At 36.0% G+C, this 26,907-nt stretch overlaps 1 protein-coding gene across 22 annotated transcripts in view; it reads left to right on the top strand.

Annotated features, from left to right (window-relative positions):
• KCNMA1 (potassium calcium-activated channel subfamily M alpha 1) overlaps window positions 1-26,907 on the top strand; it is a 506,659-nt gene that overhangs the window by 227,205 nt on the left and 252,547 nt on the right. For all 22 annotated transcript variants that reach the window (XR_008466873.1, XM_054204500.1, XM_054204499.1 and 19 more), the window contains one exon: window positions 7,407-7,468. Coding sequence is in view for 21 of the 22 variants with exons in the window: in XM_054204500.1 (XP_054060475.1) it covers window positions 7,407-7,468 (62 nt within the window). In the remaining variant the exon portion in view is untranslated. The remainder of the gene's footprint in view (window positions 1-7,406; window positions 7,469-26,907) is intronic.

A 26,907-nucleotide genomic window follows, 5' to 3' on the forward strand; every position in this document is an offset into this window, starting at 1 on the left:
GATACAGGTGTAGGTTAACTGTTGGCAAATTACTACTTTTACTGATATAGACCTTGTTTGATTTCCTCTTTGTTTCAGGCGATTAATTTCCCTGATATTGAACCATTGTACTTAGATTATTTTCTAAATTAATTATACAGATTCTGATTATGATTTTGGGGCAATCTCTTGTCTCTTCTATTCTTTCCATAAGTTTGTGCACTTCTGTGTTTTTCAAGATGTTCCATACATGAGTGGAGATCTTTTTGTGTAGGCACCATACCAGAAAGTGCAAGAGTCTTTGCTTCCTTCTTCATCTTACTTACCTCGATTGCTTGAGGTGTTTGTTATTAGAACAAAGAGTTCCATCTGAAGTAATTTGGTTCCAATTCTTCATCTGGAAATAAAAAGCCTTCTGTCACAATTGAAACCTAGGAACGTAGAAGCAAATAAAAAAATTAATTACCATGTACCACATTTCAAGGTGTGACACAATAAGCAGAGGCTTTCGCCAGGCCTAGCACTGGGGTTGGGACTGTGAATAATCAACCACTATTGAGTGCTACCTTACTGCTGTGTTGTATATGGTTGGGCAACCATCCTCTAGGGCTGGATTCTTTTGCCTTTGAGCAGTTTTACAGTTGAACTTGTTTGCTTTTCAGTTAGCACAATTTGGTTGATTGACAGGTCAGTCACTCATTTCTCTAAAATGATATTCCAGTAGGCTCAGTGACGGCCCTTATCTACAGTCAAACTGTGAGGAACTTGAAAATGAGAACATCGACAACTTGGAGGATAGTTTGTATGTAACTGTTACCAACATATCTCTTTTGCTTGGTGTGACTGTAGAGACAGTCATGCGTCCACTGGAACTGAATGTGAGTTACGCTTTTACCAATATACCAAAAAAAAAAAATTATTTTTGTTGACCTTAAAGGGAGGCGATTTGGATGACTGCTAGGTAATCAGAAGGAAGGACCTTTTAGTTTGGAGTTAAAAAAAACCCATATATATGCACACACATATATTTATATACATATAGCGCTATGCATTTAGCTCTAGAAAATGGCACATTGTGATAGAAAGTACTGCTATTTTTTGACTAACAAAATTAAATACGGAATTGGAAAAGTTGCATGCACTTTAATTGGTCATATTGCCAGGCACTCTCCTAGCAAACCTAATTAACTTCAAGCTACAGAGCACCATTAACAGATGGGACTTTTTGTCTTGTATTTTTTCGCTAATTAGAAAATCTCAGTCTTTTCAAATTTATGGATTGAACAGAAATTTTCATTTTATTGTCAATATGTCAGTGAAACGTTGAGAAAAAAATCACTTTGTGGAAGAAAGGAAAATAAAGTTGAAATATTAACACGTGTTAGAAGCATGTACAGAACAAAGCATAGCAAAGATATTTCCTTTTTTTAAAATTCTTCCTCAAATGAGATTGGGAATGTGTAAGGAAAACAAAAGTGTGTTAAGATACTAATTTTCTTTGGTTTATTTCCTCCTTTGATTTTTCATATTCCTGGGTGGTTCCTGAATTTTGATCCCACAGTATCCCTTTAATAATGAAGAGTCTCTTTAATTTCAAGCAGTCTGCTCAAATGAGAGGTAGTCTGTTAAACTGTATGTAAGAAAGCTGAATCTTTTATTGGGGAGAGAATAAAATGCAGCTGATGGCAGACAGGCTGAGTTTGCTAATTCTGTATTGTGTGGTTTTATTCAGAGCTGTGATGTATCCTACTCCGAGTGACCTGTTATCTTAATTACTTACTACAGTTATGAATAGTTAAGCAAGCTCACAGTGATTTGGGCCTTTACTGTGCATTTTATCTGTACCTTTCAGATAATACTCAAATTACTGTTCTGATGCATAAGTTCAATATGTGGGAATTGAATATGTAGGTAATTTTTTTTTTTGGGGGGGGGAGGGGTGTAACTCTTCTGTATCTGCTGTATCTGTTTCCTCTCCCAGCAATTTTCTTTCTATATTTCTTAATGCTTACGCAAGTCTGTAAAAAGAGATGCATTAAATATGAACTGTATTTTTTAAGATATATTTAGAATAAATACAAAATTTTCCTTTCAGTAATAAACTAAAACCCTGCTATGATGGGTAGTGGCTTAATAGAACCAAAAATTTAATTCCAGCTAGATAAACCAGAAGTTTGTCTTAGAGATATTGACAACTTCCTATGTAAATAAAACCCTTTAATAAATAAAGTCCCTTTGCTCCCCTAGATAGTGGCGACGTTGTTACATAGCGTCTTACTCAGACTTGTTGTTATTATTGTGGCAGCAGTAGAGGTCTCGGCTGTGCTAGATCCATTGCAAACACCCCTGGTGAAAGACAGTGCTTGCCCTAACGAGTTGACATGCACTGTCCTTGCCAGATGAAAGCAAGAGGGAGAATAGGAAGCCTGGATAGGTCAAGTTATATGCTTTGGGTCACACACCACATGAGTGGCAGAACTAGGGATAATAACCAAGTCTTCTAATTGCTTGTGATCATCATCCAGAGCTCATGCTGACCTACCTTACTGCTGCCTCTTATTTTTAAAATCAAATCCTTGCTGTGAATTTTCCGGGAGAAGTTCACTGAGATCTTACTGCCTACTGGTTTATCTAATACCTATTTCTTACTCCCCTTCACCTCTTCTTTTGGATAAATTTTGACTTTTCTTGGTAAATGGTAAGTCTATGTGAGCTTTGCCAAAGGCGAAAATTTATATAGCAAAGAATCTCGAAGAGCTGCCAAAGTTTTCAGTACTTTTTTTAATGCATGCTGGTGACTAATTTATTTACAGTAGAATTTAATAGCTAATTAACTTTTTAGTTAAATCCATGTTGTGCAACAAAGGTAAACAACATTAAAAAGCAGAAAAAGTAATTGAAAGGAAATAACTTACATGCAAACATTTTCAAGTGTTTGGGTTTCTGAGAAATTTTTAATGTGGCTATCAAAGTTGCAGGGTTTGGATTTAGTACTTTAATTGCTTAAGGCTCAAAACTAAGAGGAAGTAAAGATTCTTCAGAGTTGTATTCTCTTGAACCTTTTCTACTTCCATGAAAGATGGGGTTGCTCACTGTCTAGCTTGGAGGTGCTTAGTTCCTTCTAGAATTGGATGCTAAATTCTATCTGACGTTCAAAGTGCAGAAGAAATAGCAGAAATGTGTTTTTTTTGGTTTTGGGGGGGGGGGTTGTTGTTTGTTTTCCCCCCCCTCCCCTGCACCACCTGCCTCTTCTGCATGCAAAATGGCAGGATCAATAAGTCACCAAGATAGATTTACTAGCTAGCACACTACTCAGCAGATACATCCCTTGAGCTTCAGAGCGGTTAGCATGTATCCTGTTGTCGACAGCAGGTGCTGCCTGTAGAATTTGCACTTTGGCTGTACTCACGTGAGAACCAATGCAGATAGCACTGCTGCTTCTTCATAGCGTTATGTTCCATCAAGCGTGGCCCTTGTGCAGGGAGTATATTAACTGCAAAATCTGTGTCCCTATATTTGTAAATAAAAGGTAAACAAAAGGAAATTTCCCAGTTTCTTAGAATCCTTGTTTGAACTTTTCATACATTATTTTTTGCTGGTAGGAACAAGAAGGATTCTTATTTTGTCTTTTCATTATTTTATCACTTTATCTTTCTCCTCCTATTCACCCATTTCAGCCGTCATTTGCTCGCATTTCCCAGTTTACTCTTTTAAGGTGGCTCACAACTACCGGTGCATGGTTAGATAGTTTTCTTGAAAGAGAAGCTGGCATTGTATACAGTTGTTCTGGAAGATATTAAGAGCGCATTTCATCAACAAGAAATATGATCTTGCAAACCTGAATGAGGTAGAATGACCTTCTAAGGGCCCCTGTAAACTCATGACCTCATAGAGTAGATGGTAGCTATTTTGTACTTTTACTTTCATAGTTAGTTATACATTGTCCTGGGAGGGACCAGATAAAGAAGCAGAGGCATAAAGACTGGAGGCAGAGCAATGTGTTTAAGCCTAGAGAAAAGTCAGTGTATGGCTCCATCCAGAGCATGGTACTAGGTCTGATGGATTTTAGACATCCTCACTCCTGCTTTACTCCTAGGTATCAGGGTACAGTGAAAGAAAAGCCTCTAAATGGAAATTTACTATTGATTGCTATAAAATTATATATAACATTTTATTTATCTTGACAAATGAAATTCTGAAGACCGTTTTGTTGGACGAGCTAATATGAATTGTATAATTTCACATGATGCAGCTGCTTTAGTTCACTGCGATATGTCCAAAGGTAATATTAATAAAAACATCTTAATGAAGTAAGTGCTACCAAAAAAAAAACCAACATGGAGAACGCTGATTTTTAGAGCAAAAATCTATATTTCATTATAGTAAATAGCACTTACTTAATTTGTATTTATAGTAACCTAAGAGATATTAATTGCTCAGCTGTTTATATCAGCTGCAGTGCATAATTTCTTACCACTTATGGCTTTGCCTACGTGGAATGCTTTCTGAATTTTGTTGTTTGCATATAGGGTATCAGTTAATGAAACACCAATTTAAGTAAGCCATTTTGGCTCTTCTGTGGTCTAGATTTGCTCAAGTCTTACTTTTGTTAAACTGCAATAATTGCACAGGTGCTGGTGCATATCCCAGAGTCTTCAAATTAATGCTGGGAGTGCCATGCAAGGATTAAGTAATTCCTACTTCTGAAATGTAACTTGCAGCTGGTGTGTCCTTAGAAATGCAGGATTTTGTTCCTAACAAACCCAGACAAGTAAATTCTGTTTGTCTATAAAAGAAATGCAATTGATTTCCATTTTTATGGTTAAAGGAAGTGTGGGTTTTATATTTAAATTATGTAAATTTTCACTAAAATTATTAGAATAATAAGAGTTTCAGGCAGACATTTCTGAAGAACAATACACAACAGATTGTCATCAGATCACAAAATAAGGACATTCTGGTGCCCTGAAGTGTTAGGGGTTACAGGATTCCTGAAAGTTTTTTCTTTTTGCTGCAAACTTCTTATTTTAATACTCGATGTTGAGAGGAATATAAAAATAGACAACTATTCTGCTTTTATTTTTTGCTTTACCTCTTGAATTCTAGGCTATTTCGTATTAATGTAATTATGTTTGGATAGTTCAATATTGTATAAGCAAGAGTTTGCCTTTGAAACTTCAATGAGTTCTGTATCATGGTCCACAGAATGTTCAGATGTTACAGGGTAACGGGAGATTGAAGTTCCTGCACTACAGTCCTTATGTTACTCATCGTTGTGGATGTATTAACCGTAGCCCTCCTATCTAATGTGAACAGCCTTTCCGGTTTTCCGTGTTTCTTCAATAACGCCAGGACGTTAGTTCAATGCAGTTGTAAGGGAAACAGTGCCACCCGTTGGATTTATCAGTATCATCCCGTTTGTTACATAGGTGTGCTGATGCCCTTTATGGTTATCATGGCTTAATTCTGGTAGTATTTTCTCAATGTCTGTATATTCCCTGCACTTTTCTTATGTTGCTACACCCTTATTAATTTTTTTCTTTTTTTTTTTTTCTTTTCTGTCCTTAATGTGGATGCATAAAGTTTGACTGCAACGGAGCAGTCAAAGCTCTTCTGGAGCATCTTGCTAGCAGTGGAAAGCAAAACGTTTTTTTTAGTTTTCTTTAAGTGGATTTTATCTGCAGTTTCTCAGACTCCTGCCTCAAAAAGGCATTGTACACTTTCGTTGAACTCTGTGTCTGAATATTATTTTTTTTTAGGAAAGATTTAAGGATATGCAGCAACTATTCCATGTTTCCCCCCCTCTTTCCTTTAATCAGATTAGTGTTTATTTTTAACTTGATACTAAGTGCTTAGTCAGTGTAGCTGCTAGCATATGACTTCACATTTCTCAATCTTAAACAAACAGTAAGTTATTATAAATTAAAACATTCTTTCCTTCCAGACAGAGAGAAGTTATAATAGATGTGTAGCAATTGCAATATTGTGCCAAATGCACTGGAATAATAAACAGAGCAAGCAAGCTTCTCTCCCCATGGCCTGGTTAACAAAAAAGGCAGTAATTCCTCCCTTAGATTCTAGTTGCTGTAAGTTTTGGGGTATCAGTCTGTCTGTGTTCTTACCCATCTTCAAGCATTGTAAGTTTCCCAAAATAGGTGTTATCTCCCATGACAATCTAGCAAAGACTCTAATCTGAATCTAGACCTAAACTCAATAATTGTCTTCCTGGGTCTGAATAACCAGGTTGCATTCAGCTTTTTTTAAGATGGGAATACAGGAAAAAACCTGCATCTGAGTCTCTATCAAATGTGTTTATATAACACGGAAGGGTTTTAGTTTTGTTATTTTATATTTTAATATAACTCTGACCTGATTAGTTTAGGCCCTGCTTTTTCCACACACTTGGTGCATTCAGCTCAATACCTCTGTCAGTTAGCAAAGGAAAAATGTGTTTCTCTGCTAGCAGGATAAAACGTGGAGTTTAAGATTCTGTTCTCTTCTGAGGCTCTTCCTGTGATATTTGGGGACATTATGAATTGTAATGTTAGGTATGTGTTTTGGGGCAATAGACGAGAAAAAAAGCCTAGATTTAAAATCAGATATATATTACAGTAGGGGAATGGTGTAGTTTTGCATACATATAGGATGGGAAACTAAATTCTTCCCACAATGTTGGAGACTCTTTGGGAGCCAGTAAAACAGACAAGTGTATTGGCTTTATGTTCAGAAAAAAGAAATTAGAGACAGATAGAGATGTGACTGCTGCAGTAGCCAGGAAAGCAAGTCCTACCTTGTTAATAAGGGCTGGATGCTAGACCTAACAAAATGATTTGGTTTCAAAACTTCAACGGATTTAAAGGTGGGAAAAAGTTGGGACTACAAATTAGTATTCATTGTGTCAGGACATGCTGCATTAAGCTATGTTTTAACCTGTTTGAAAGTTAACTGTAGTCTCAGTGGACAGGAGTGCAGAGTAAATACATATTTTTACATAGCCTTACGCTTATCCTGTGGATTTCACAACTAGGTAAATGGAAATTCAGTCTAATCTGTCATCGCTCTTGGTTTGCCTACCAATGAGCAGAAACCTACTGCAGTTCGAAGGACAGGTCTGATAAAGCTATAGTGTCATTTGAATGCCATGCAGTTGGATTGCTTGCCATTTGAAATTGAAGAATATAGTTTAGCAGAGGTTAGGATCTAGGACCTAGTTGTATACTGGGTTTTCCTGAGCTAGGATTCAACTTGTTTGTCTCTCTTTCAATGCAAGAAAGCATTCTATGATAATATATAGTGTTTGAAATTCAAGTAGGAGTAGCTTTCTAAAGTAAATGGCAGCTGAAATAAAAAAATACTTGTTTATGATTAATTTTCCGTGTCAATGTTTCACTTTAACACTGTTAAATCTCTTTTCTTTTCTCTTGTAGGTTGTCTTAGTCTTCGCTCTTAGTATTGGTGCTCTTGTAATATACTTCATAGATTCATCAAAGTGAGTATTCTGGTACATTCTCCTTTCCTGCAGCAATTATGCATCTTTAAATTGCTCCATTCATCTCCTTCAAATCAGTGCTTGGTCTCATTGCCTGATTGCGAAGAACTTTATAATAGTGCATGGTCTACCAAAATAACTCAAGAATGGGAAAAAGATCTTATATAAACTAGATTGAACACAGTCACGTTGGAGCTGTAGAATGAATAGAGAGGAAAACTACTTTTGTGTGTTAAGATTATACATACTGTTTTTTAATGTTTTTTGGGCATATGTAAAATCTTTCAAATTCGAGAGTAGGATAAGAGATACAGGGGAAGTATATTTGCCAAAAATTACAGTTTGCAGGAGAAAAAAAGTGTTTTAGGAGACTGACAGGAACACTTGTGAAAAACTGTGAATGAATTAGTATGACCGTTATATCTTGCGTATCTGTTCAGATTTACAGCTCCTGGGTTTGATAGATTTCTCCCAAGATAAGGAGAGCCAGTAAAAATCTGCAAAGCATCTCAGTACTTTTTTTTAGATTTACACCAACATTATCATATAGTGTTATAGTTTTGGCCAGGCAACAGAAAGTTTGATCCTGACCTTTTGAGATATGTGATAGTTTGATACAAACCAGTGTAACTAGAAATACCCTCTCTTTGGTATCATTCATACTCCACCCTTGGTTTCATATCAACTTGGACGCTGTCAGTTGTTAACAGGCAAATTGGTAGCCTAACATTGAAGAAACCAATAAAAAGGGACTTAATATAATATTATGCTGTTGAATCCAGTTATTTTGGGAGGATGATATTCTGAAGTATCAAAAGCATCTTAAAGCTCTAGGATGACGTTATTTGCTGCTTTTCTCCAAACTAGTTTTAGGCTTGCCATTACTGCAAGATTAAGATAGTATGCTGGAGTCACTCCATGTGAGCCAGCCTAACTGTCTGTAATGGCAGTGGTTATGTTCTAAACCAATGGCTCAGAATATCAGACGTTTCACTGTTGACATCTGTACATACTGATATTTAGGTAGATGATAGCACTAGCAAAAGTCATTCTTGAATACAGGGATATCAGCACTATATTGTGTGAGTTTCAAACCATACCTTTGTGGCCTAGATGTGTCAAGCATACACAAATAACTAAGGTAGAGATTTTCTTTGTGGAGAGTAGCCAAGTGGTGGGAAAACTCAAGTTCTGTTTTCACCTCCCTTGAAGCGAGGACAATGGTTTTTCCTTCTTAACGTTGTGGTGAGTGTTCTCATTAATTTTTAGCAAATTTTTCTTTTATATGTCACCACTGAAGAACATGAGGTGGTATTTTTCTGAAGATCGTATTTAAAACTTTTTAAAGCACAATGGCAAAGCTTCTGGGTGCCCAACATATCCAGGTCAAAACTGTCAAATAGAATAAAACCTGTTTCCACTTATGTTTCAATTTCAGACTAACAAAATACAGCTATTTGTCGGGCTAATTGTCTTTTGTGAAACTAATAGATTGTATAATGATTTTTAGGTGCTGCATTGTAGATGCCTTTGTTCGATTGTTTTTCTCAAGGGGAGCAAAACTGACAACATGGGAGATTTCTCTGGGGTGCTTAACCTTTCTGTGGGCCACCTCGTCCCTGTACTGCTACCCAGCTTATTGGCTGCTCTGTCAATGGAGACAGAAAAGTGTTTTAACTGTAGGTTTCTCTGGGTTTTCAGCCAACGTTTAACTCCCAGCTGCAGTTTAAATTCAGTAACCCCAAGCTACTATACTCTACTTGCACACTTCTTTGTTTTCTCCTCCTTCTCTCCTTCCTTACTTCCTTCCCACACATATATGAGATTTTTGTTTGTTTGTTTTTGGGTTTGGCTGTTTTTTTGGGGTAAATACTCATTATTAGTTTAATTGTGGTTAGAAACTCCCCAGATGTATGCCTGAAGTGAAAAATTTTGCTTTATTCTCTGTTAGCAGCTGACCTGACACACATTTCAGCAATGTAGAATCAAATGTAGTGAAATATCAATCTATTTAAGATCCCCCAGTGCATGATTAGGAAAACTAATTTCTATTAGAATTTGGTCAAACAGGAAATAATTTAGGTAAGGTGAGAGGGAGGCTTGTGATATCCTCAACAAAACAACTGGAACAACACAGAGTACAGCTTGGCTGGGAGCAGTGAAGACAAACAGGATCTTGTGCGCACACCAGACAGAGTGTGACATATAACATTGTGTGCTTCCCCTTGACAACGTGTTCTATGGCTGTTGTATTCCGCACGTGTCACGGACACTTAGCTGTCATTTGATTTTATGCGTAGAGTGACAAAAGTCGTGTTTTCAATCGGAAGCTGAAGATTACTAATGTAAGCATTTGTCTAAAACAAAATGCTGGTGATCTATTCGTCCACGACTCTTAATCTGTCAGTAGTTTTGCAGACGCAACGGCAGCTATGTCCACAAAGGAATCCTGCATGACTTCATACATAACAGACATCAAGAAGGATGGGAATAACACCTCCACTTTCTTGAATGGTAAAGGAAAGGGAAAGAGCGGAAAGACCACTGAGTTTTGTCAGGCAAGGATGTGTGTCAAGATTAGTTCTAGTGGAAGACACTGAGGAATTCAATACGGCTCATAGTGAAGATACTACCCATTGCTCCCTCTGCTATGTTCATGGTATAGGGAAGGTGACTGGAGGCAAAATGAATGCCGTCACAGCTGTGAGGGGAGGGTAAACTAAAAGCATTTCTGTTCTACCCAGTTCATCACTGTAACAGACACTGTCTCAGACTAGTACTACATGAAATGGTATGTCCAGTGCAATGCTATTTGGAGAGATCTGAGGTCAGAAAATAGTGCAGCTTCATCAACATAGTACCCTCCATACCAGTTAGTCCTACATCTCAGCAAAGCCAATTAAGCAGCTTTGTGTTGCTATACAATATGTCTGTGTTAATTCTGATTCTGGCACAAACTTAGGGAGCTCTGCACCATACTCCATAAGATATAGGGGCAGTTGTGATCCAATAGGTCTACTTTAATCTGTATTGACTTTTCTTAGGAAAAAGCAGTACTTAACTCACCTTTTAAGAAAGGTTCTAAACAAAATCACAAAAATAATCATTCTTGGTGGAAAGTATGAAAGTTATTAATTTTGAAAACTATACGGATTATTCCAATACATTTCATTAAGATTATTCTGTTGCTTATTCAACGCTTCTACTTTTTACAAGCCACCAACTTGAATCGCTGTCTCCTAGTACCACAAGATATGTATAGAATATTTGTCTTTAAAGTGAGTATGTACACTTCCAGTGGTGCATGGTAGCAACTACTGGAAGATTTCAGTCCTTAAAAGGGGGATTTATTTAGCAGAGAAATTACTATCTTGGCATCCCTGTCAATTAAATCTGGTCACATCCTGGTAGGAAATGTTTCACTAAGGACTAGACTCCTTCCTTCCTTTATTTGTTGAATCTCATTCGTGAAATACTGTTTTCTTGGACAATGGTGTTTTTCAATACTGGAAATAGCAGTTAAACGTGAAACATTTGCCAAAGAGATACTATAAATATCACCCACATAATTATTTTAATCTCTAGGTAACAAATAACCAAATAATTATATTTTTTTTTTAGAGATTCCTTCACTTTAATGCCTGTCTTCTATTTTTAGTTTCAATAAAAGCAGAACATTCAACGAAGTCATAAGCAGTTAGTTAGAAGAGTTTTGATTAAGAAAGCAATCTACTTTAGTACAGAATAGCATCATATATCCTAATGATCATTCTTTTCCAATTCACATTTCCTTTAAAATTTTTCATCGTTTAATTCTTCAAGGTAAGGAAATATGGAATTATCCTTCATTCTTCAGAGGGAAATCTGACCTGGTGTGCACTCTTTAGATGGTTCTCTAGAGTCTGCTGAACGTGCTGCAGTAGAACGGAGAGCTTAATGCCTGCCAATACTTTTTAATTTTCCATGCTTTTTTATAAGTAGTTTTCACAGCCTTCCTCCTTCCTGTGTCCCCTTCTGATTATTTTTCTGCGTGTAAAAGGTGTTTTAACAAATACATGTAGAAGCAATTCTCTGAGTTTTATTTACATCAGCATTAAAGATTTATTGTCTATTTTCATTTCCATTTGTCATCCTGACCTCTGCATATTGTACTGAATTAGTGACTCAGAATAACGTTTGCTTGCCATGATCATCTTTAGGTGTGGTCAGTAAAAGCATTAGCAGAGAACTCAATTTCCCTCTAAACTGGTAACTCAGGGCTTCCATTTTCTATTTCTTGTTATGGCAGTAGCATGGAAACTGTTTAGGATGTTAATATCCTTTTCTACTTTAGTTCTGTTTTATCTCCTGGGGTGCAATACAATGTAATATGGAACCACAGATATAAGCTATGCTTTTGACACACAGAAATTTAATTTTTTTTCTTTCCCAAAGAGCTTGCTTTCTAATGACCGGTTATTGTTGTCTTGTCTCTTGAAGTTTACCTCATTTACTGCAGTCCCTTCACTAAAAACTGACATCAATGTCGAACTAACAGAGCCCATCATTACCAAGGTGAAAACATTAAAACAACTCGCTTTATATGTTTACTCACCTGTGTTTTTCAGTTTTTGGAGTTTGTATTTTCAGACGCACCAGTGTAGTTATTCCTAAAGAGCTACTTTTTTTTTCCCAATACTGTGATACATATTGTACTTGATTAGAATTGTACATAAAAGTGCCATCTGGCAATGAGTGTAAAACAGCTGGATCCAAGAATAACAGTGGCATTGTGAATGGGAAGATTTATACAACTATACACATGGGCATATAGGTTCATGCTGGGCCCTGAGCTTGTTCTCAACTGTTGCCGCCTTAATCAGACAGCTTTATTTCTTTTTATATGTGGAAAATAAAAAAGTTAAACTTACAGACAACTCTATTTCTTTATGTTCTATATATATGAGAAGATTTCAGAAGTACTTGCCCCTTTTGCATACTGATTGTATAAAATCCCATTTGTCTAGATGTGATATCCAGGCAACCTGAATACTGCCTAGATGTAAAACTAACAAGTTTGTCTTAAGTATACCATAAGGAAAATGCCCTTATTCTGATTCTTAGCTTGATTTCTAAACTCATTTTTTAAATGAGCCGTGTGCTTTTTGCAAATGTGTCTATTCTAGACTTCCCTTAAAGCTTTCCAAGTTTCTAAAACTATCAGAAAATACACTACATACCCTCCTTGTCTCCATACCCCTTTCATCAATGCTATGACAGGAGAGAGAGCACACAAATGTACTTTTAGCCACCGCAAACAAAGGTTTGATTGACACTGATCATCCTCTACTCTGTGGGAGTGTGAGATCTTGGCCCATCTGGGATTGCATTAATTGTAACTTAATCCCTGAAGAGTATGGGATAATGCAATTTAAAACACAGGTTTAATTGATCAGATTAATTGCCTTTACAGCTCTGTTCTAGGATATAGTTTATTGGGGTAGTGTTCTTTGACAGTGAACCACAAAGTTAATTCCAAACATTAAAATCAAATAATTTTATAAGAAAAAGAAAACATCTTTAATTGTTAAGCTGCTTAACTGCTGACATTCTGACTAGTGCATCATTATTCATTCTTTTGTCCAGCTTTTATTAAATACATATATAAAAATATTGACCATATGAAAATAAGCTCTCACTTAATGACACGTTAACTGTACTCATGTGTTCTGTTCTTTATGTGGATGACTTTTAGAAAGGACTGTCATTCCTTTCTGGAATACAGTTTTCTTGAGCTTTATCTATCTCCTGTGGTGCCTTTCAGTTCAGATTTTTGGGCTTGTCTTTACTATTTAGAGTGAAGCAAGTCTTTGTTACCTACTTGCTTAGTGGCCATATTAGCTGGAGAATCAGAGATGCTATACTAGAAATTGCTTAACAAAAAAATGCAAAATAAAAAGTCTGCTTTCTTGTTTTGGAGGGGTCACACTGGTTTTTGCCATTGTACGGGAATAAATTAGGAAGGATGCATTGGAAATAAATATTCTATTTGAGGAATTTCCTGTGTGACAGCACAAGGAGAAAAGTGTCATTAGCAAGTTCTCTTGGAATGTTTTACTGGCAAAATATTTTTTTCCTAAGTGGTGTTTTATTTTAAGTCCTTATGAACTCTTCTATTCTGTGGGAATATTTGAGGATAAATTGTGATTGTGTACCATGTTTGGCTTTGCTGCTTGTTTGCTCCTGCTACCGTTTTGTCTTATGAAAGATATTTGATTTAGTGCAGCAAAATGTTCTGTAGGAATACTACAAGCTCGATGAGGCTTATTTACTTAAATCTATTACAGATACAGACTATCACTGCCCAAGAGAATTTACATCTTTCTCACTTGTTTAGGCTGTATTACCCCTTTTACAGATATGCCTGAGGTATGACGTTTAACTGAGTAGTTCAGTAAGTCCGTGTAAATGCCAAAAATCAAGTCTTTTTAGATATCAATCTCTTATTATCGTTACAAATCAATTAGCTTTTCCACATCACCTGGAGTAATCTGCAGAACATTTTGATGAGTCTTGGTTTCATGCCCTTAGTGAAAAAAGCAATTGAAATTTCAATTGTAAATTAAACAATTCAATGCTGCTACATCTGAATCTCGAGTGAATCCCAGTGGCCTGATGTATGAATAAATTAAGATGTATCTAGTATGATCAGAAATACATTTCTTAAAAAAAGGTCAGTGTTTTGAGCTTTGATTTTGTTAGTTCACAGAATTTGCTAATAAATTTTATTATAAGTTTCAGGTTACATTTTATTTTTTTTTTTAAGTGTTGTGAATGTATTTTTCGTTTACATTTGTGTGTCTGTCAGTTTTAAAAGAATGTTTTTTTTCTGCTCTGGTAAACAGTTTTAGAGCTATGCTATATCATTTTGCTGAGGACATCCCTTGCAGTCCAGGCTCCTGTGCGCTTAAGTATTGCATTTACCAGTATTTCGCGTGCGCACAGATTCCACATATCATTTCAGCCTTCCTATTTGAGAAATTAAGTAAGTAGGGCTTAAATAACACTAAGCTTTGTGTCAACCCTTCCTACTTATCGTGAAATTTACTCATGCAAAAATATTTTGATTATATTTGTAAAACTCTTCTTTGTCTTACTACACTCATTACTACATCACCACACTAAGTGATCACTGGAGCATTCCTTCTTACTTTAAGTACACATTAGACTTAATATATATACATTTTGTTCATGATGCATGAATAGGCACGAAGAAGCTGACTTTAAATTCTGGGATCTGGTTCAAAGGAATATCGTTAGATGATATTTGCCATTGCTTAAATTGCTAAAGTTACAATGGTCTGTATCTTGGCAAGTAGATTAAAACATTATTATTCTCCCCATAATGAGAATTCTTGGGAAATAATACAGACTATCCAAATACCTGCAGCCAGTCTCCTTGTCAATTTTGATTTTTTTGTTCATTTAAATTTTGTTAATACAGCGGCAATTTCTGACTCTTCCTGTGGGATGATAAATTTTGTCCCGTGATGAAGTAAATCCAGTTGGTTTTGTTCTCCCCACCTCTCCTTTACAAAAAGAGGGAAAGAGTTCCTAAAACAAACTTAATTTTACTAATTGCTCAACAGTCAAATGGGAATGATAAGTGTAATTTTTTTGATGTAAAGAAAGTTTAGGTTAAATATGTAAATGAATTTCTCTTGAGTCATTACTTTCAAGTCACTTCGTTTTTACTATTATATATAACTTCAGCTGTTCCTACTGCTGATTCTCAGCAAATGATAAAATATATGGTTTATAAAGACTCTGTCAGCACCCTTTAAACTGATACAGCATTAAATAAGATTTTCAGTCATAAGTAAGGGCTAATTTTATCTTTACTGTGTTTGTAATAGATAATGGAGTGTAAACCATTGTTGGTTTAATTGAAAAGTGATTTACAGAAGAATTTGTGGCAATGAACATTAATTTTTCTTCATTGCTTTGCAAAGTCTCACGGAAAATGCCCATAGCTCAGATTCATTGCTTTCATAATGGTGTGCTAGAGTTGAAGCCAGGTGGGTATGCAATACAATGTATGGCTTCTGCATACAGTTGAATACCAGAAAGATAGAAGGCCTTTCTTAGGTGCAGATGGTCTTATTTATGAGTGAAATCCAGCAATAATATTATTATAAAGCAAAAAGCAAAAAAAAAATGAGCCGCAATGGGAGAAAAAAAAATAATTATCCTCTATGTGTTACTATACACCTAGCTGTCTAGGACACAGGAGTTAGGTATGATTGTATGTTTTCTGAGATGCAGAAACCAGTTATTCTAGGTGTTATCTTTCTTGAATTATTGAAAAAGTTGGATATAGTGAGGCATACCTATAGCAATTAGATGCATTTTTTTATGTGCTATCCATCTCTTAGCTCAGTGTTTGCATTTGTTCCCTGACGTGCTCAGAGAGCTCAAGTTTGGTAAATTATATGCAGATAAAATTTGTAAAACACTACTTGAATAACCCTTCCAGTCTATTTAGGAAAAGGAGGAAAGTTGTAAACCTCCTTCATAAAACTTTCTAGTATTCTTCAGCTAGATCATAACCACAAATAATGTTTGTCGTATTGATGAATCAACATTAGATTACAATGATTATCACTAGTTATACATAATCACTGGGTAGGCAATATGGAAATATCCTGTTTTCTCCAGACAAAACAATGCAATGAAGTTCCTATTAATCAATGTCAGAAGAATGTGTTTGCTCAATGGTAAAAATTGATTGTTTCAAATGAATTGAATGAGAAATACTGTGAATGAGTTTCAGATAAAAAGGAAAAAAAAGTTTCCTTTTATAATAATTGGCAAATCAAGCTCTGGGGAAGTTTTTGGTTCTGTTTTTACTCCTTGGTATTATACAGAAATTCTTATTAATCATGATACACAACCTTGATGATATGATAAATTGCAATGGCATAAATTTTCTGAAGTGTTAGGCCTTGTAAAACATTTCAGTAAGGTCAAAATTTCTGTTAAACTACTAAAAATGAGAAATTAATAAATAATTTTGTGGCATAAATCACGTCTGTTTTGTATATGCAGTTCTGGAAATAAACGATTATTATCTTCTATTTGGTTTGTTTTCAGTATTTTGCTAACCAGCTTATATTTCAACATGTAACTTCATTTGAGCTGTCTTGATGCAGAATCTCTGAATTGTTGAGATTGGAGGGGACCTCAAGAGGTTGTTTAGTCCAACCCTTCTGCTTCAAGCAGGGTTACCTAGAGCAGATTGCTCAGGACTGTGTCCAGTGGGGTTTTGAATATCTCCAAGGATGGAGATTTCACAGTCTCTCTTGGCAACCTGTTCTGGTGTTTCATCACCCTCACAGTCAAATGTGGTCGGTTTTTCCCCTCTTATGTTTAATTGGAATTCCATGTGTTTCAGCTAGTGTAATTTCCTCTTGTCCTGTCATTGGGTATCACCGAGAAGAGTCTGGCTCTGTTTTCTTTACTTCTAAAGGAGGCTCCATCAGGTATTTATCCACGTTAGTAAGACCCTGCTGAGCCTTCTGTTTTCCAGACAAAACAGTCCCAATTCTCTCAGCCCTTATGACAGTGCTCTACTCCCTTAATCATCTTTGTGGCCCATCACTGGTCTCACTCCTGTATGTCTATGTCTCCATGCTCGAGACATGTTTCTTAATGCAGCCCAGGATGCTGCTGATCATCTTTACTACAAGGGCACGTTGCTGGCTTATATTCAACATGTACACCAGGCCCCTCGGGTCCTTTTCTGCAAAGCTGCTTTCCAGCTGTAGCCAGTTGCACGCTAAGGAATCACTGAAGTTCAAGCTTTTATTGTTTTGTTACTCCAAAAATAAGTCAGTAATTTTAAATAACAAAACTTTATACGTGCAGTGATATTTAGTGACTTTATTTGTATGAAAATGTTGCCACATAGGACTCTATGTAAATATCTGTCACTTGAATTAATAGTGTTTATACTGAACATAGCAGGCACAAGAGTTTAATCTTCAAGAAGCTAAGTTCTTATATTTCATGAGTCAATTCTTAGATGGTTTAAATTTCAGCATCTCTTAGAATATTAGCTGAACAAATGAGAGTATCGTATTTCAAGAATCAGATCTCTTTTTGAGTGCTAGATGGAATTTGCTCATGTTTTTTTGAAGCATTTTGCCATTAGTTTTTCCTTCTCCAATCTGTGATGAATAGCCAGAAATTTGGGGTTGATACGGACAAAAATCTTTATCACTGGCATGTTTGCAGGAGGGCACAACATGTTGCTCTCTCAGGTTTATATCTTTTAAGGATGAATGGAGGAAATTCAACTCTGAATTAAGGGTTGTCTAATCTGAATAGCCTGTTAGCTATATTTACATACTAAGGTTTTTTCAAAGGAGTGAGATTTTACACCTAAAACCTGGCTTCATATTTTTTGTGGAGAGGAAAGGAAAAATTTCACAGCAGTGAAATTTCTAGACTAACACCAGTAGAATATCTTAAGCCTCAGTAAGACCTCAAAGCATGCTTCTTTTTCTGCACCATCATATCAGAAATATGTAGACAAACTAATGAGAGAGTCTGGAGAAAAACAGGAATGATGAAAAGTTGAGGAAACTTCTTGTGACAGATAAGTTAAAGGAATGAGGAGTGGTTGTTGGAAAAGGATTTATTCAGCCTGGGGAAGAAAAAACCCCTCCACCTTGTGACACAGGGAGGGCAGGCATGGCACCATTCCAATATGTAAGTGCAAAGGTAACCAAAGGTCATCTCCATGGTGTCTGGAGAAAGTATAAAATCTGTATAATTTACAACTTTGCCGAATTAGTTTGGTTCTTAGGGAAAGTTTGACAGCTCTGGCAGTGCTGAAATACTGGAAAAGATAACCTAGAATGGTTGTGGAATTTCCTGCAAAAGGAGCTTTGAAGAAAGTAAAATACTTGGTATCTCAATTGTACCTATAATTGGTGATACTCCAGTTGGTAGGATGTCGGACTATCTCATTGTTATGTCTTCTGTAATGTAAAGATGACTGTATGGCCTGGGACACTGAAAGGAAATGAAGACCACTTTGTTGTTCTGAGGATCTAAGCCTGCAGAGCAGTGAGGGTATCCATAGGATTTCAATCTTACAAAAATATTTTTTGCCTAGAAAATACTCTTGAGAAAAAGTTAACATTTAACACCCTCACCTTTCATAAAACAGTACATTATTTATGATGATAAACTCAGAGGCACTTAAAGGACTGAAATGGATACAAGTGCAAGGAAGATGGGTCATCCTTTCTGGCCCAGGGCAGATTCTCTTCAAGGTCACAGTTACTCAGATAAGAGTTTGGTCTTTTAGTGTAGCTGATCAGTGAGAAATACTGATTTTTTTTTTTTTAATCCAGAGGCTGTGCATAGGCATATAAGAATGCTTCTGAGGATTTAATGTTAGATGTTAGCGTTTTATAGCTTGTCTGAAAATGAATAACAAATCCAACAAGTATGTAGTACCAACAGGTACTACAGGTTGCAAGTCAGTGCTGTCATCTCACGGCAAATGGCATTCATGGCAAGAAACTTTATATTGGTGGTTCTGGATCTGTTTGTAAGAAGCAGATTTAAAAGCATAGATTTGCACATCTATGATATAATCTGCTTTTGTCTCTTCTGTATTTAAGTAAAAAAAAAAAAGTGTTTTTTTTGTTTGTTGTTTTTTGGTTTGGTTTGATCATGCTTTATGTGGGATACCTGAGCTCCTTAAAGGGCTGGGGGGGAGGCAGTGGCTTGACAAAGACTGTAGCACATTGTTGCCCCACCTGGCAATTTTTCTCCAAGCAAGTGACCATTGATAGAGGGCATTTGAATGCCACTGGCTGGTATTCAACACTCCTGTGTACCAAACTGCATCTTTCTTTCCCAATGAATTGCTTCTGCTTTTGTGTAGTGAGAAATCAAAAGGCATCAGGTTAAACATCAGGGTGAAAAAGGACTGCAAATTGACAGCTGCTTCTAGTTGATTCCTGGCAGTCTTTGTTGCTTTCTAGCTCTGTTTTGGGAAGATTGTCCCCATCTGCTCTAAATTCCATTAGTTTTTGCAGGGCAGGATCTCAAAGTTTGATTTGTACGAGAGCAAGAAAAGTCTTTCATTCACTTGAAGGTTCAGAGCAGATGTCAGGCATAATCAGGCATGTCTAGAAAAACCATACTTCTAAAATATGTTTTAAGTTCTGCGGTTGATCCTCTGCTGCCCTGCTTGCATAAATCTTGCATTAGTTTTCATACCATACTTGATTCATATCTCTGCATGAACTCATAGGTCTGTGAGGCCAGAGAAACCAGAGTGATAACAGTATCTCTGTTATTTCAAAACCCCAGAACCAATGTCCTTTTTAAATTTCTATCCACGTCTAATAATTTCTTTTCCGATCCAAGGCAGGGACTGATGCTACTGCTTGTATTTTCCATGTCTTCCATAGATAGTAATATGAAATGTTCCTCCCCTGGCTACTTGAAATTAGTCTGAACAATGTGCTTCAGGGAATAATCGTATGGTGTTTTTAAGGAATGAAAAAATGATTGCAATAGATCTCAGTTTCTCATTCCTGTTGTTTGCTGCTCTTGTAAATTTATGTTTATTTTGAAAATTTTATTTAATATTTGTGTTACAGCACTCCACGTTATGCTGCATCTGAAGAACAAACTGTTACTTGGTGGCTTAAGTTACAATTTACTAATCATGGTTGTTTCTCTGAATAATAATTTACTGTCTATACAGCAGCAATAAAATAATAAGTTTGACATCATTATACTTACACATTCTTTTGATAATGACTTCGATCTGAACTTAAGAAATACGCATTAAAAAAAAAGGTAGACTAGCATTTAATTGCATCTTAGATTCCAGTAGCTTTCACTGGGAACAAGTTCTCAGGAAATCTGTCCTATGTTTATTTTCACCACCTACTGTATGCAATAATTTGGAGGTCAGTTGGTGTAATGAAACTGTATAGATCACATTTATGGCATGCTCGGTTTTACTTCTCTGTTTTTACAAACTCATATCATGCTGCTTGGTGTGTTTCCAGTAATGCTGTGCGAACATATACTTAAATTACATTTTAAATTCTTCTAAAAAACACACCATTCTATAATTGATATACAGGTTGGAATCTTTCTTTAGTTTTCATCCTTTTCTCTTTTTAAATGAATCTCTGCGTTTTTTGTTTCATCCCTGAGCATCTGACAATGCATCTGCAAATATTTTATCCCGTGCTTTCTTTCCCTGTAGACAGATTAGTAATGCACGCTGAATTAACAGCCTTCTTCCTTACCGCTGGACAAATTTACAAATCTATCTAATATAAAAGAGGAGATAACTCAGATGGGGTTTTAAAAATACCAGATACCATATAGCTGTTCCCAAAACATGGCTTGCATAGAAGATTGCCTTTCAGAGCTGAGTTGAACATACAATCAGTGCCTCGCCCTCTGCTTTTCAAGCTACAGATACAAATAAAGACGTGACCTCTTTTCCTTTTTTCCTCTCTCTTTTCTCCTGACAGCTTGACAAATTGTAGCTTTTGGGACACACCAGTAGCTGTTGAGTCATTTCTGCTTAAAAATAGAATTTCTTGCAGCAAGGACACCCATTCCACTTTTGACGCATATGTCGTTTCTGACAGAGTCACGGGGCCAACTATGCCATGTTAATTAAGCAACTCGGGGTGGGGTGTGTGGGGGGGGAGCTCTCTCTTCAGTAAATACCAGAGCTGGAATCCAACACCAAAGAAAAAGGAAATCCCATATACCTGCATGCTTCAGCCCCTTCCCCATACTTTGCTGATATTTTGAGCCTTTCATAGATAGCTGGTGCAATTTAGTGAACATCACTATCCCACCTTTCTCTTTTTCTTTTTCTTTTCTTTTTTCTTTCCTTCTTTTTTCAAACCCTCAAAGACCTGACACCAGCTTCACAAAGGAAATTCTAAGATCTGATTAGTGCGTACAGAAGAAAAGCTGTAATGGAGCATAACAATGTTGTTATCCTTTTATTTGTGAGGCACTTAAAATACGCCCAGGAAGAGTGCTGCAAGAGAACGGGGATCAAGTGATCAGCTGTATTCTGCATAAGGTACATGTGATAGGGTACAAGCCTCAATAAGATAGAGACCATAAAATACAAATGTGATTAATATTAAAAATGGCAATTTGTTGCATTATAGTAGATCTTTCTCGCTTCAACGCACTCATAAAGTTTTTATTACTCTTACCAGACCTAGCGCAAGAGAGGGAGCGGAGCAGCCTGTTCTTTAGCGAAATTGTTAGCTTGTGGCATATTTATTTGTCTGGTACTGATGGCAATTATTTGGCCTCAAAAATGAGGGCCAGCCACTTGTGTGGAACAGTTTGATGGCGCATAAAATCATATCAGTGCAAAGTTTTTTCTGGAGACTTGCAGACTTGTTTTCCTCACAGGATCTGCACCTTGATAAGCACTAGAAACAGTGGTTTCTTTGCAACATCCATAAAATAATTAATTTTTATAATTCAGACAACTCCAGGTTTGCTAGAGACAGTGTGGTACCTGTAAGATTCATTAAACAATGTGAGTTTAGTAGTCTGATGCTAATAGCCCTAAAAGATATTGCATTGGCCATATGTGGTGTCCTTGTTACCCTTTTGAATTTAATGTTTTCTCAAAACCTAGTAATTTTCTATTCACATCTAATTATTTGTATTTCTATTAGTGATACTCCATCTCTACTGAGAAAGATTATAATTTTTCAACAAAGATGGCTCAGTTTCTGTCCCTATGAGAAAATGGAATAATAAGAATAAAATTATATTCAATGTATGAAGTATGGTTTGATGTTATTTATACTATTAAACAGTATTCATTCTGAGTAAAAGTCCACTTAATTTAACTGAACTCAGATAACTAGTTCTGCTATTCACAGCCATATTCGTCAAAACACTCTTAGGTGACTTAGATTTTAAAAAATTGAAGGCAGTACTGAAGTCAACAGTTGGTATACTGTTACTTACAGAAAAAGCATTCTTCACTGCACATAAACTTTCTGAATGATACTAAAGCTTAAAAAAAATCTTTGATAGCTTCATTTTAACCTTAATTTTTCTCACCTCATATTTGAAATCGGTGTTCAGTGACATGCATTATGTTACCATTATAAAATCCAAGTGAGAAATAATTAGGATCCATAAACTTGTATCAGAGTGAAAAAGAAAATAAATTTTAAAATTGCCTATTCTGGGTATCATCCAGATTATCAGTCACTCTGTTAAAGCCCTATAACACTTTTACAGTGTTACACTTTTACTGTAGATCTAAAGTGTTGCAAACCTTTTGTATAAAATTAAGAGAGTAGAATAAAAGTGGAAATAAAAAAGAGTGAAAGTAACTTCAGGGTTATCTTGGCTTGCCTTAATTACAATTAATTTGTAACAGGGTGCCAGGAAAATTCATCGAACTGTGAACTTTAACTGGAGGAAACATCAGTTGAAATGGATTTCATTGTTTACTGATTTTGCAAATTTTACAAAGAAGAAATAAGGCTAAGAATTAAATTCTTCCCGACAACTATTGGTGATTGCTTATCTATTATAAAATTATGGCATATTTCACATTTTTCATTTCCTGTTCAAATGCATATGAAGATATTGGGATATCTTAGGTTAAGAATTTCTTAGAGTGGTTTGCTTTTTTAAATTGCTATGGGTTGTAGACTGGGAAAAAGGCTAAATGAGATTGTGAAATACCATTGGGTTTGGAATTTAAGCCAAAGGGCCTATTGTGATCCTTTTGTTACATTTCTTAATATAGCAGTTCCTACAGTATTTTGCTTTAAACAACTGTCTTCTGATCAGAAGGATACTCAGACATCATTTTAAAGATGAGATGTGATACAGAGTCTTCCATTTACCTCGAGAACTAATTGCAGTGGTTAACTGACCTTGTTGTTAAAAATGTATGTTAACTTGCAATCTAAACATTTGGAGTCATCTCCCACTTACCTCCTTTTTTGCTGTTAGTGATCTTTCCACTCTAATATTTGTAGCGATATCTCTAGGCATGTGCAAATCACACTTTAATCCCCTCTTTTTTTTTTTTTTTTGTTAACTGGAATTTACTAAGCTCATTTTCAGTTTCTTAAAATAGTACAAGTCTTTAGACTGAATCATTGTAGCAGAGTTTTTTTTCTGAACTCTTTGGCATTTCAATTTTATTTCTAACATTTCGGTTCAAGCATTTTACAGTCGAAATTGGATGTTACTGGACATTAATATTTCAGTGATTTTTGAGTACTTCATTTCAATGAAAACTCTGCGTTTTCTTATTTTCCTCTGGTTACTTATGAAAGGCAGGATAGCAGCTTATGAAAGGCAAAGTTAATGTAGTGCTTTCTGTTTTTACTTCTGCCCATTTAGCCAAACCAAAACCAATATCATGCTCTTAGTTGTGAAGAAAACTTTTCCTTTAGTTTGGATTGTAGAAGCTGTTAATTATTTGAACGGAAGCCTTGGATTCAATTTCTTTCAAACTGATGAAACCTGTCTTCATTGATAGCTAAATGCATGCTCATGTATTATATGTGTAGGTTAGTACATAGAATCATAGAATTGCCTAGGTTGGAAGGGACCTTTCAGATCATCTAGTCCAACCATCAGCCTAACTCTGACAAAAACCATCACATATTACATAATACTTTATTTCAGTGTGTAAGTATGGAAATCCCATTTCTGACAATGTGCTCCTAAAACTTGAGTTGATCTGAATAGTCTGTGCACATAGTTCAGCACAATGCTTTGCCATAGCTGCTTATATATTCTCTTTGTTCTCCCATTCCTTGGTATAACCAGGTCTTACCACTCTGAGAGTGAACAGTTTCTGAACAATATGCTGTTAATTTCAGAGTTCAGTCAGTTAGAAGAGGCCCAGCTAAAAAGTAAAATTACAAAACAAAAAATTGGTTCTGTTTTACCTCAAACCAGGACACCTCACGACTCCTGTGATGTACAAAACATGACTAAAAACATACAAAGACTTTAATTAAAAGAATAAAAAAAACTCTATTTCTGTTCTTCCTGGACAGTTTCACTACAGTAGCATTAATCTGTGACTGCTTGTAAAAGCCTGTAAAAGAGAAAGGAGCAGAATAGCAGTACACACTCTATAAACCATTAGAAAGAGGCCTTATTCTTCTTGGGTATGGATTTTGCTTTTTTAAAATAAGTTCATAGTCATATAATCATAAGAAATGATCGGTATATTCCGGATATTTTATACTGCTTGACTGTATAATCTGTAAATAAATCGTCTTTTTATTAAACTTCAGAAAGATAAATATACAATCATACAAGTAATCACTGAATATAATATGGGACGTAAACCAGCGAATATAAACAGTATTGTTTGGAATATGTGTGGTGTGGGGGATGGCTTTTTCCTCTTTTTTTTTTTTGGGGCGGGGGGAGTGGTGGTGGTGTCTGTGTCATTTGTTGGTTTTGGGTCTTTTTTTTTTTTTTTTTTTCTTTTTTGGTTGGGTTGGGTTGGCTTCCCCCCCGCCCCCCCTCCAAACACTGTTGCTAAGTCACAGGGTTGTGAACACTGACAGGATATATTTTCCAGGACATAAATGGAAATGAGTCTATATTCCACTTAAACTACTGAATTCCTTAAGCAGGAGGGGAGGCACTTGTATCTGCTTTCTGTCAACCTAATATTTTAAACAAAGATGCGTGGGATTAGCTGGCTTTGAAACAAAGTTGAAGGGTTTTTTTTAATGTAGTGATGCTGTTATTAGGTAGGTATGGCAGCACTGAAACACACTAATAAAACGCAGATGGCATAAATGTTTCTCAAAACAGATTAGTAAGTGTAATTATTAAGACAATTTGATGTCATATACATTTCTGTAATGGACTTTAACCCCTAAATTTGGGTTTGTTTTTTTCTTTTTTTTTTTTTTTTTCAAAGACAAAGTGTACATTCACTGTCTGACCATCTAGAAACTAAGATTTGCAAATCAGTCTGGATTCTGTCTTTCTTGCAGTCGTCATTAACACTAAAGCTTTTACAGATGAATTCTAAATGATATTTTGATGAGGTATGCTGCCAGAACTGTAGAATAAAAAAACTTATTCTCCTATATACGTGTTGATGATGTTCTCTATGAAATACGTGCTATTTAGTGAGACCATGTATTGGAAGACACACTGAGGTAGAAGAGGTTCTGTCTTTGCATAACAGCTTTTCTGTTAGTTAATTTATTAGTGCATTTTTTTCCTCATCACATTGCACATGAGTTGTTCACAAAACAGGTTCTTTTTTTGGTTTAATTTATAGAAGTCGGTAAAAATGAACAAGGGACGAAATGGATTTTCTGGTTTTCTCTAGTCAGTTATTTCTTTTCGGTTTCAAATGATTTGGGAATGAACTTTTGCAAATTTTTAACACGAGAACTTTTTGAAGCTTTTTTCTTTTCTTTTTTTTTTTTTTTTCTGGCTCATCATAGCAGGTCTATATTCTGTGTCAGTGGATTTGGTAGCATCTGTGTAAGGATAGCCAGAACTGTATCAAATGCAAATCCCCTTTCTTCAAAGAATTTTTACATCATCCACTTCAGAGACAAAAGCGTATGGCAGATTCATCAGCACAGACGAGAACAATGGTACTGGATAAGCATTGTAGGGATTAGTAGGATTTTAAAGGTAGCAGCGAATTTGGAAGAAAGTCTGTTTAATTCTTCTCTCGTACCTATGCAAGTCTGGAGCAACTTTACTGAAGCCAAAAAAGTTGCAGAGTGTACATCTGGAATAAATGGCAAATGAATCAGATTCTAATGCTTGACCTTTTAAGTGATGCTTGTCAGAATAAGAAATCACTTGTCTATAAATAAAAAAAAGAAAACTGCAAACATGAAAAAAAAAACTGTATCTATGTTAGCAAGTAGTCGTCCAAAAGTAGTACTTGTTCTTTGACAAAAACAGTTGGTGCTAGGGAGCCTATATCCACATTGTACCTTGAAGGGAGTTTACTTCTAGTCGACACCCGGGGAGTGAAGATTCCTTAGCAATTGAGGACTATTAGGTGTGTCCCCGGAGCATATCCTCCTACCTAGTTTCATCATAAAGGAATCTGCTTTGTGTGCCCTGACACTGTTCTGCAACAGAAACTAAAATTCAGTAGGCAGGCACGGTCAGGAGATTAACTTCAAAAACATGGTTTCAATCTGAAGTAAAATGTGAGCTCTAAGAGCCTCCAGAGCCCTTCTGTTGTAAGGTGAGCAGAAACTACTGCATAATAGACAAATATTGGCAGGAATAATTTCTAATATCTTGTTAGCATGGTGAAAATGAGCGCACTTTGTTGCCAGCATTTTCCCCTTAAACATCACAGAACTCAGAATTTCCACACAATCATC

Source organism: Rissa tridactyla, chromosome 6 (assembly GCF_028500815.1).
Source record: "Rissa tridactyla isolate bRisTri1 chromosome 6, bRisTri1.patW.cur.20221130, whole genome shotgun sequence".
Taxonomy (NCBI): Eukaryota; Metazoa; Chordata; class Aves; order Charadriiformes; family Laridae; genus Rissa; species Rissa tridactyla.